This window comes from Nanorana parkeri, unplaced genomic scaffold (genome assembly GCF_000935625.1).
Source record: "Nanorana parkeri isolate BGI_ZX_2015 unplaced genomic scaffold, ASM93562v1 scaffold44, whole genome shotgun sequence".
Lineage (NCBI taxonomy): Eukaryota > Metazoa > Chordata > Amphibia > Anura > Dicroglossidae > Nanorana > Nanorana parkeri.
In genome coordinates this window covers 2,774,881-2,787,286 of record NW_017306312.1, presented here as the reverse complement: position 1 = coordinate 2,787,286, position 12,406 = coordinate 2,774,881, and the positions used below count along the sequence as shown (strand labels likewise).

The 12,406-nt window shown below is 41.4% G+C and overlaps 1 protein-coding gene across 1 annotated transcript in view; it reads left to right on the top strand.

Annotated features, from left to right (window-relative positions):
- Window positions 1–12,406, top strand: part of METAP1D (methionyl aminopeptidase type 1D, mitochondrial) — a 146,300-nt gene continuing 133,894 nt past the window's right edge. Inside the window, exon 1 of the mRNA XM_018572451.1 lies at window positions 1–69. Coding sequence (XP_018427953.1) covers window positions 30–69 — 40 coding nt within the window. The 5' untranslated portion in view covers window positions 1–29. The remainder of the gene's footprint in view (window positions 70–12,406) is intronic.

Sequence of the window (12,406 nt, the reverse complement as noted above, 5' to 3'; positions counted from 1 at the left end):
CGGACACCTGACTGGAGCTGCCGATCACGATGCTGGCGTCTAGAGCCCTCCGCTGCATTGTGCAGAGAGGTAAGAGGCGGCGGAGGGGACAGAATACCGAATGTGCTGTACAAATAGTTCCAGCGGAGGAATTGCGCTTGCTGTGTGCACACGTGACTCACATGCCCTAACGTCAAATGTGAAACGCTGCCTACACGCTGGTCACTTTAGTATTTCCCCATATTATAATGTAGTGCCTGGTACTTTTGGTGTGTACACTTACAATGTTGTAGAGAGCTCTCCATCTGTAGTTTTGGAAGCTTTGAATAAAAGAAAAAACAAACAAACTTGAAGGCAGAGTCCACATTATGAAAAACTGTAATAAATGCTCCAACAATTATATAATATAAAAGGTGCATTTATTAAATGTTTGCATTGAGGCCTACGGAGTATTGCAACCTTGGCCAGTGCAGAGTGTCGCAGGTGCAATGAACAGGCTCTTGCATTGTTTACATCCAGCCCCAGGTCTGTATGGGGTTATGAGACTTCTGTTTTGGGGCTGGAGGAAGTTCTGAATGGAGGACATTTGCAGTGATGTCACCACCTTATGACCGCTGCGCTCTGCTGAGTCCCCCTACTACAGTGGCAGGCGGCAACGAGTGAATGGATGATGTAACTATGGAGCCACGCACCGCCGCGCCAAATTCAATACACAGCCACTACCAGGAGCTTCCTGCAAATCTATTTAGGAAGTGTTGTTGGGAGGGTGCAGGGGGGTTTGGTGTATGCAATCATGCTTTATGTTATAGCCTAAATATGGGGCAACATGAAACACGGTCTAGAAAGTGGACTATGCCTTAAAAGTAACCCTGCCTGTAAGTCAATTCAATGAAACTAGACACCTTGTAAAAGTTATAAGAAGCCTGTGTCTTAAAATGTTGCTGCCCTGCAGATCTCTGGCCTCTGCAGCTACCCTACACTTTTGGGTGTGTCGAATACCTGCCCCAACCCTAACTTCCTCCCTGTGATGCGTTAGAGTTCCTTTTACTACATCAAATGCCTGTTGACACTGCCAATCTTATGTTTCCTCTGATGGGGTGACAATGATGCTGCACTGCTCCTAAATTCAGAGCAGCGTTGTCACCCCATCACAGGAAGCTGGACTGTGCTGGCAAGAACTGGAATTTGTGAGACTTTACAGGGGGGCTAAGGAAAAACTGATGCACTTACAGTTAAAGGAGAACTATGAAGTGAGTGAAAGTCAGTCATCCTCATAGTTCTAGCCGACCTGTGACAATGAAACTGTCACACGTCGGCTCAATAGATCGGGAAGTGAGCGAACACATACCGTCGCTCACTCATTTCTCGATCATCTCTCCGCAGAGAGCCGTGACTGTCACTCACGGCTCCCTGCAGGGATTCCCCCCCTCCCCGCTCTGATCCTCCAGTGCTGACTGGCGGAACGGACAGGGAGGGGGTGGGCACAGCTGGCTCTGCCTCTAGATAGGCAGAGCCAGCTGTCACTCACGCAGCTGGGTGGATCTTGACAGTAATGTTGGGATCCATCCCGGCTGCGGCAGTCTCAGTATACCACGGGCTGTAGCTCGCGGTATACTAAACTTTGAGCCATGGTAGGACACTAGTATGTGTCCTTACATGACCCTGAGGAGAACTATGGGGAAAAACACTTACCCCATAGTTCTCCTTTAAGGGCTGCAGCACATCATTTTTAATCGGGGGCCATAATTCTACTTTTAAGAAGAACTGCAGGCAAACTTGTATTAACCCTTGCAGTGAGACTACCTCGCACTGCAGGAGTTAACTGCCTGCTTTGTTTGTCTAGGTGCTAAAAAAAAAAGTTATACTCACTTGAACTGCTGAGCGGGCTTGTTCTAATTAGAGCTGTCCTTCCAGCCTCTCTCCCCCTTCGCTGCAGCAGTTCTAAGGTCCCGTAAATCATCCCATTCTATGTACAGTGTATAAACGTGAGGACACTGAGGTGCTGTGCAGCAGCATAGGCGGAAAGAGGCTTCAGAGACCGGAGAAGAAGCAGCTGGCTCGGAAGTTCGGGTGAGTAGAGCTTGCACCTAGACAAAAATGAGCAGGTAACCCGTTCAGTACGGGGGTAGCCCCACTGCAAAGGCTAATAAAAGTATTGCCCGGAGTTCTTTAAAGCAGAAACTAAACGCTCCTCCCATCTCTCTCTCTCACCTGAGCCAATGTCTTCTTCTGAGCTCTTCGGCCATCTTAATTGGCCGGGTCGGAGTGATCTAACTTCTGGGCATGTGTGCGGCAATTCATATACTCTGGCACAGAGGAGTGGCGAGAATGTACACGGAACTGCACATGCGTTGCTCAGTGTACATTCTGTAGATCTGGAAAAACAGATCGCAATACAACGGATCAGGGGTGAATGGGCCCTAAATCGTCTGTGTAACCCTAGAAGAAAATGATAGTGATAAAGGCAAATGCTTTCTCTAGTTTTAGAGAGGAGGAAGTTAGAACCTCTGTAAAGTTTTCATTGCAGCCTGTGTCCCCGCTGACCATTGTCACCTGGACTAAAAGTGAGAAGAGAATGCAAATCTTTAAAGGGGAGGTTTTTCACTTGCTGCCTGTTGTGTTCGAGAATACAGGAAGTGAATGAAAATCTTCCTGATAGAGACACAAACACAAAGAGACACAAAGCAATAGGAGCCTGACAGAGGTTCTAGAATTCTCCCAATGTTACTATAAAGGTTTAGGCTGGAGTTCTACTTTATCTTCCTGTTCATTTTGGGCTGTAACATGGTGTCTCAGATAATGAATGTCTGTGTCATTTCCCAGCGATGTCCTGACTCTGCCTGCCTTTTGCCAGTTCAATCGGATGTTGCTAGAAAGGCATTGATTCATTGGGAGTGGGTGTGACATCTTATTGTAACCTTTCTCCTTTTATATTATTTTATTTTAATGGTCAGTGTCTCTTGGGGCCCCTGCGATCAGCCATTCTAGATGTTCTGTGGATATACGGTATATATAGTGGAAGTGATGGGCATACGGAAGGCAGCACTCACTATATAAAAGGGATTTTATCAAGTAAGCTTTGATTGCATTATGAAAAACAACTCCAGTATGTATTCCTATTACAATGCTGATGTTAGGGCTGGTTTCCACCAGCCCGCGCATCTACCGCAATGTCCCTTGCCCGGAACGCAAGGGATCGCATACATAAAGTCTCCATGCATTTTGGGGCGGGAGGGGGTATGGCAGTGCCATTCCAGTCAATGGCACTGCAGACACGTCCCCCCACAGTACGATCGGCCCACACAGGAATGCGTGGTAATAAAATGCTCTGCGTTCCAGTGCTGTGCGATCGCAAAAAATAGTGCACGCACTATAAACTATAAATCAGCCCCCCCAGTCAGCTGTCCCTTACACTTACTGCCCCAATGCCTGAAACATGTTAAAATAACCAGAACCTAACTGGGTCACTTTTCTGCCAGTCCCATACTTGACCATGTTCAGAGAGCTGAATATGAAGATAGATTTAATGGAGCTTTATTAGTAACATTAAAAAAAAGTAGTTATTGAATGAACAGAAAGGTGTACAATGAGATATTTGTGTTTATACTTGCCTGGACTTCCTCTTGGATCAGTTTTTTTTCTCTGCTTCTTTGCACATAAATGTGTGTGCAAATATTTTCATTTGGTTAGAACGATCTTTTTGGATCAGAGATGTTTTCTTATCTTTTAATTATCAGAGTTGGGGGGGAGGAGGCATTGTTCCAAGTCAGTGCTTTGATATGACTGTACCTGGCCTCTAATCCATCACTGGCCACTGTTGCTTGTCTCTTTACCACTGACTGCCATCCCAGCCCATACAAAGGTCCCATTCATCTTCTCTTTCCACTAGCTCCAGCCCTCGTGACAATTAGTATCTCTTGTAAAAGATTAAATTGTTGGCAGAGAGTATTTTCAGATCAACCCGATCTCATAAACATGCTATAAAATAAAAAGCATTCAAACGATCTGGATGTTGTTTTTAATAGCATGTTTATGAGATCGGGTTGATCTGAAAATCGCAGAATATTGTACTTTTTTTTTTCTTTTCAGGATTTTCAAACATTCTGATTCCTGGGGTGAGGCAGGGAGTAGAGCAGTTTAACCATTTTTGTTTAGAATTAGCCAACATGCTTTGCTTAATTTGTATCTTGAGTAGAGATAGTTTTATATTGTTCTTTTAGTTTCTTTAGTGTTTCATTGTTGCAACAATTGATGGAGTTAATAAAATAACTACATTCATTTGCATTGTATCAACCTCTTGTAATCCGCAGCGCAATACAACTTAAGTAGGGTATACACGGGGAGATGTCCCACGAACGTACGTACGAAATATCCCGTCAGAACTTTGCGATAATACCATCAGAGACTTGGCGATTGTCGTTCAAAATTTAGTTTGATTTCCGTTTTTATTTAACATTCAATTTTGGAATGAATGGAGTTTCCCGAACGAAAACCACATTTATTGTTAGAATTTCGTTCTATCGGGAAAATATTTCCAACATGCTCTTTCGAACATTTTAAGGAACATTGTCATTTTCGTCTGTTGATTTGCACCATACTAATTGATAGATATTCGAATGAACTTTCCCAAAACAACTTCCTTTGTACAAAATTCTAACTATGTTTACCCTACTTTAGACACCTCGGTACTGCTTAAGGCACCCTCATTTCTACCACTGGTGACACAAACAAAAAGTGAAGGGAAATCTCTCAAATAAGGGCACAATCCGCAATTAAGGTCTAACGGAGCTCCTCGCCCTTTCTCCTACACTGATCCAAACTTAAAAAAAACTATTGACGTCTGAAAATCCTAGTTGCCTTTCATGGTGACATTTTCTCTTCATTACTCCTGATGAAGTCTGGCATATGACAAAACACGTTGAGTGGGGTTAGGTGGTGTAATGTCATCACAGAAGTTAAGCCTGTACAGACATACAGTAAGTGGATGGTAGTTTCTTAGTGATGTATATAAAAAGGTTTTGCTATGCAATCAAAGATACAAGGGAAGAATGGTCATGGCTGTGTGTTGCAGAGACGCCTGCGTGGTCGTAGGCATCGTTGGTAAAGTGTGCCAAGAATGTACTCCTGATATCACGAGATCTTGATTATGTTGTTTTTATTAGTACTTGTGTCTTAACGTCCTAACAAATACAACATACTCAAGATCTCTGGGTATCGGGCCTTATATCCTGGTACACTTTACCACCAATGACATGTACAACCACACAGGTCGCCTCTGCAACAGACGGCTATTGTGATTTTTTTCCTTATATCCTAGATTGATCACACCATCCAGACGTCTACTCTTGGACCTTTTAGATAGGGTTCCCCCAAGCATTGGGAGCAACCTCATAATCCTTTGTGAATACATATACACTGAGTGGCCAGATTATTATGACCACCTGATGTTTGTAGGCTAATTAGCTATAATTTCACGCTGAAGTTGCTAGAGGGCCAGACCATTATAAATAGGGAAGCAGGTTGTTTACTACGACAGTAGAAGTGAAACAGCCTTTGAACGTTGGATGATTGTTGGCGCTTAAGCCATGGAGCGAGTATCAGCAAAACAGCAGAATTCGTTAAATGTTCAAGAGCAGCCGTTGTTAAAGTGTTTAAAGACTGGACTGTCAGCCGAAAATCTGGGTCTGAACTTGCGAATTGTGGCCGTCAGCGACTAGTCAATGTTAGGGTAGAACGGAGAGTGGCAAGACTGGTACGAGACAACAGAAGGGCAACAGTGCAGTGTCAGATTCCTCGCATCACCTTTCAACATCTCGTGGAGTCACGAGGCGGCCCAACAAAGTCATCTCGTGGCCCAACGAAGTACTGATGTGGCCACTCAGTGTATACTCTCTACAAGCACATCTTCTAGGTTGCAGGTAAGCATGCTCATTGCTCAAATGGTCACCGGCAACCCTCACAATGTAGGTCATTTCAATTATTTTTATGCACTTTGTTTAGTTTTTTTTTTCCATAATGACTACACCACAAGGGCTCTCCTGTTTCCTCCTCTTTTAATATCTTTTATGTGGTCACCCCTTTCCTGCCTCATCAAGAATACCACACACCAAAAACATACTATGCAAGGCTTTTGTATTCTCATGCAAGTTACTGGGATCCTGAATTTGGGAAGGATATGGGACAGGTGAAGAAGTCAAAGTTTCTGGAAGGGTAAAGAGGACCTTACGTATAACACAAAGCCTCCTCTTAGCGACAGGGGATCAGTATAATCTGGTGGGTCGCAAGTTGAGTAAAATTGCACTAGCGCTTGGGTTGGAACGCAATTGGGCACTTTGGAAGTTGTTTGCTCAAATTATTGCCACTTAAAAAGAAAAAAAGATTTTGCAGTTTATAAAGATTGAATTATTATACTTTTTAGGGAATGTATTTGTACATTTTGCGGATATATTGGAAATAGTCTGTGTTTGAACTAAGCACTTTATTGCATTATGTTTTGATATGAATGCATAATAGTTCACTATAATAGACTATAGGGTTTAGGTTAGCGCTGTATTTATCATGAAACAATTGTCAGGCAGATGAAGATTCCAGTGGTCACATATCTGCTAGCATACCATCGCTAGCAGGGATGAGCTTTGTTAGTCTGCATCTTTCAGCACAGTCCCAGTCCTGCTATTGATACCCTCTCAGAACAGATTTGCTGTGTCTAGTCAATCAGCAACGCAATCATTGCTACATGCCTGCTGCGATTTTATTAGAACTGCTCGACAATAAATCTGGGCTCCTTTGTGCCGCTGAAGAGGTTAGAATTCCCAGAACATAGGTCATGTCATTGATAGAATATCCAACTGATCTGACCGGACATTTACTAGGGACTTTATTATGCAAGAATGGTTATTGTAACTTTCCCAAAATGTTCCTTTACTTTCTTGTTTTATGGTTGCAGGATGGAGCCTGAGAAGCTCCAAGATTACAGGGATGTTTTTTCTATGGGAATTGTCATCTGAAAAATATCTGAATTGAAGTATGAACTAAAAAAAAGCACAGAAATGAAGCCTTTTTTCCCCTGTATTCCATGTGAATATGGATATTTTGTGTATTGGATATCAAGTGGGCAGGAAGGAAATTAGATTGAATGATGACCGTATGTGCCTGTGCATACACCAAGTATAACTCTTATTCCATTGTCCACATCATGATGCAAAAAGTTCAGCTTGAGTTCCAGATCTGTCAGATGTATGGCAGGGCTGTGCCAATCCAACATAAGCACGGTAGCCAGATCTTTTAGTGTATGGTTGAGTTTTATTCTCTTTCTACGGTAATCTCTGGCCCCTTCATGTGTGTATTTTGGATAAAGTATAACAGTTAGAACCTTTTGTCACATTTTTATTGCCGTCTGTGTTTCCATTGGGCATATTATGCTTACTTCCTGTGCTAGTGATAGTTGGCACAAGGATGGAAATCATGGATGAACCCAAAATTCTACAGCTGTCACCAGAAAAAAAAAGCGAGGGACAATTTCCCAGTGGAAATACATTTAGGTGACATTTTTCAGATGTGGAATTTCTCCTTATATGAGGGAAATATCACTTCTTACAATCTTTTTATATTTTGCATTTTTCTGGTTCCTCCCTCTCAACATCGTCAACATGCTAATAAAAATCTAAAATACAAATATTTCGTTTTCATTACATAATTTATTTTAGGCCGAGTGATGTCATCACTTGGTCTCTGCGCAACGGTGGCAGATCATGGCTGGTGGGAGAAACAGTACATAGCTTCCTGGAAACATCACAGCACAGCACACAGCACCCTTAGTATTACTCTGAAGAGCTTGTAACTGATGCAAGCAGTGGACTAGTCTAGTTCTTGCTGCTTTGGCTGTCAAATCACCCACTGAAAAGCCAGAAGCTTTCTCATCACACCTTAAAACAAATTTAAAGCTGCAGAGATTTTAGTCCACATACATGCTTTTTGTCACCTAGCCCTGATGAAGGGTGTATTTTCAGCCCCCTAAAACGCGTTGGATATTCTACTCATTTGTCCCCTGACCCTAGTGGAATAGAGTTGTAGCTAGACTCTTTTAATTGGTGTGGGGCTTCAGTTCCTACATCTACAGGATATTTAGATGACCTTTTTCTGGAAATACACCGTATTCTCAAGGTCCTCAAGTGGTCAAAGCAGAGGTGTACTTTTCCCTTAAAAAACACTATGGAGGACATTCATCAATTTGGTTGCATTATCAGAGTCTTTTAAACTGTTGAAATGCCTCATTTCTAGTGCATATAGTGACAGATGTATTATGCTAGTTTATGTTATTCCTAAATGCCTTTCTGAGGAGAATTGTCTCAAAATTGTCACAAACCTCTTGGAGGACAGCTGAATAGTGCTTAGCTGACTGGAGGGTATGAAGCTGAATAATCTTTGCACTACATTAAGACTGTGCGGCACTTTGGAGGTCTTATAATGCTGCAAATGCCAAATGCGATTACTGGGAAGTTGCGAAATTATGCGAAATGTTGCAAAACATGTGCAATGAGTATACTTTAATATGTAGCACGAACACTTAAAAATGCATAGCGGAGATAAAACTTTGCAGATAGCAAGAGATTTTGGTCTTTGCGACAAAAAAATGTGTTGCATATGTGTTATGCGGGTTTTGCTACTTCTTCCCTTTACTCCTGTGTTCTTCCTTTCTGCCTATTTTTATCTGACACACAATTTTTGAATCTGGTCATTGCTGCATGTGATCTGGTCATTTATTATTCTTGTGGTCTACAGAGAACATCTCAATTCAGAAAGTAGACCCACCTCTCTTTTAAATGCTGGTGGCTGGGTTGACATATGTTCTGTCACATAACGGTCACTGCTTGTGCTTTTACGGACACTTATTATTTTGAAACTTCCTGTGCTATTTAAGTTGTTTATCGCCATGATTGTATGTGTGTTGAAACTTAGATAAAAAATATGTTGCAAAGAAAAATGGTGTTGCAGACACATTCATAAGTCCCCCCTATGTGTTTCCCATTAGGTAACATACCAAAAGCCAAACCTCCTTGACAGGCTAGACCAGCCTTTCTCAACCACGGTGCCCTCTGACTTCCTCAGGGATGCCTGCAAATTTTGTGATGGTAGGACTCTGATGTAAAGGGGGTACTCTAACGTAAATAAGGGGTAATCAGATATGAAGGGGTGCTCTGTTGTAAAGGGGGGATTCTGGTGTGAAGGGGGCTCCTGATGTGAAGGGAGGACTCTGATGTAAATCGGGGGATGCTGATATAAAAGGCATTCTGATGTGAAGGGTGGGCTTTGATGTTAAGGGGGAACCCTATTTTTTGTTGTGTTTTGCATGGGCCCCCCTCTTAAAATCCATTACATTATAGACTGAGGCTTTTTGGTATGTAGGGGAACACAAGTTTTTAATTAAAAAAAAAAGTAATAGTGTCCTTATACTTGTACTCGTATTAAGAGGCAAGATGAGATGGATAATGCTACAGATAAAGTAGAATACCCCTTTAAATGGTTGGCCTGTTTTACAAAAGATGAGATGTGATAGCAAAACCGTACACTGTGGGTTTTATCAGGAGATGAAGCATGTACAGGGGGAAAGCAGGAAGCACTTACTGTATTTACAATGGTGGGATCCATATTATAAACTTTTCAAGCTTGAAATGATATGTGTGAGAAGATATTAAAAGCATGCAATGAGCGGGCTATACATACGCTCTGTCTATTTTACAGTTATTACTATCTGCGGAAAGAAACGGCCTGGCGACCGTTGTATTTTAATTTCATTTTTTCGTTTTGAGTTACACCTTACTGGCAGCATCCCTGACCACTACTGTTACCCGATGGCGCCTATGTTTCATCAAGCTTAGACAAGCAGACTACCTGGATCGTGGCCCAGCTGACCTGTTCAAGCTGATAAACATGATCTCCCCTGTTAAGGAATTCTAGACCTTTGGTAGCAAAATTCCCAAGGGATTTGAAAGAAAGCAGTGTTCAGGGTCTCGGACTCTTGCTTTGCAAGCCTCTGTTGCTGTTGTGCCGTATCAGCTTATACCCCATGGGCTAAAACGCCAGCTAATCAGTTAGACCTCTTTGCTTTATTGGTAATTAAGGTCAAATATTCTTTTAAGATAAGATCACGAAAAGGAGAGGCAGCAGAGTATGCAGTGAAAGACTTGCGTTGTCAGGTTTTGATTGTTCTAGATTACAAAAGAATGACTGCATGGGCTCAGTGAAGCAAGAATAAGAATACGTCACACCTGCTACCGTTATTTCAACTCCTGTTTAATTATTACAATTTAGCTCCTGAAGGTTATTTTTAGGTAGTTGTCAACAAAATCTATAATCACCCAGTCACTTGGATTGCAAAAAATATATTTCGAAAAGAATAAAAAAAAATAAACAGTAATACAGTTCATGCTGTAGAACTACCCACGGACAAAAAAAGAACACCATAAGCATCAGTACAAAGTTTTGAAATAGTTGTGTATCTATACCTGATTTTTTATTTTCTGTGACGATTGACGTTTTATTGCTATCAAACAGAATTGAGAATTGCTATAAGTCACATTAAGTAAAAAGTCAACATGTTTATGGAGTTTTAAGGGTTCTTCTTCACCAGGACCACAGGAGATTACATAGAAAATACAATAAATCATCTATTTTTTTTTTACTGTCTATATCTCCGGTAGGGAGATTCATTCTCACTCTATTCTTCCTGTTAAGCATTTTCACTAGGACAGAAAGTAATAGAAATTCCAAACTTTTACAACTGCCACCATAACATGAGGGGTGAGGAAAAGTCTTCCAATGGGGAAATCTGTTCTGAGGACAACCATCTAAGAAGGGATTTCCTCTCACTTTCCGGGGTGTCCCCAGAAAAGAAAGTAAAGGGATAGACCCCAACAGGACACAGACAAGACAAAAAAAAGAACCTGAGAGGGTTTTTCGAACCACTCCCTACTATATCCACAACTAACTAAATACATTATGGCTTTAAATATACTTTAAAGCGCTAAAAAAACAGGAAACAAAATGGCAGATCGACAGGCTTTTTATGACAGAGGAGGTTCTGTAAGTCCCTTCATAATCCCGCTTCATAATGCCATTCATTATATACGACATGCCGATATTAGGTAACTCCCAGGCACATGCACGAGAATTGTGTCTTTGGTTCCCGGCCAATCAAGTGACCGAAGACTCAAAACCCACTCGCTGCCGTGATAGACTACAAACTAACGTTTGTTTACTAATTTGTATTGAGATTGTAGTCCATCATGGGGGTGAGTAAATGAGCCACATTTTGATTGATGGTTAATGTACTTTTGTATTTTTTAGATTTAATATCTGAATTTAGTGTCTTATTGAAGAAGAAGAAGACCTAATGTAATTGTGGGCTCATGCAAATCAAAACTGAGACCGCTATTGCAATATGCATATTATTTGCTCATCTTCTCTTGTAACATTATTATTATTATCTTACCTTTTTCACTTTAAAGTAGGCTACTGCCTCCTCTAGGACAGTAGAGGCACCTCTTGCTTGATGATACATTTCTTCTTGGTGCCAGAAATCCACTGCACCCCCAGTTTCTTTTTTTGTAAAGTCTGCTTACCTTAAAAAAAAAAAAACAGGCAGTGCTTTACAGAAAAAAAATAGACCAGGTCTTTCCTTGTCACCATGTAGATTAACCATTACTATTCTCCTCGCCTCCTTGTTGGCACCAATTGGCATTGGCATAAGTTGGCATTATGCAGACTTTTAAAAGAATGGCTTGCCTTAGCTCCAACACAGCACACATTAAACCCAACACTGCAGATTGGGTTGGTGTCAATGGCCCTTCGATCTATGATTATGTACCGTATTTTTTCATCCTATCCTCAGTTTGAATTGTATAGGTCTGTGACAAATTTTACCTTAAGCCATTGTGATCACTGGTAACCTCGCCATGGGTCTGCAGTTGTACATTCTGGTGGAGGGGGGTTAGAGATTTAATCATCAGTAATTATGTGTTAATAACCAAGCACAGCACATGACAATTCAATAAAGACAAAAGTAGAATATTTCAGTAATGACGTGTTAATGTTCAGTATATGCTGTTTCTACAGAGTGCCTGCCTTCCAGATGGAGGAATCAGTTAACAAGCCTCAGCCTACTTTGTGATTTAGATATATTCATGATCTCACATGGTGAACATGCTTTCATTTCACTGGCTACCAATTGCAGCATGTCTACTCTGTAACACAAAAATGACTTCATTGCTCGATGTGCATTATTTTCATAACAATAACAGATAGATACCCTGGTGAAATGATTGCTCCGCACATATAGGTAGCCATTGGAGGTAACATTTATGCTCATTGGGGCCCTGTAAAAGAACATTTCCTTCTCATATCATTATTATTATTATTTTTTTTGCAT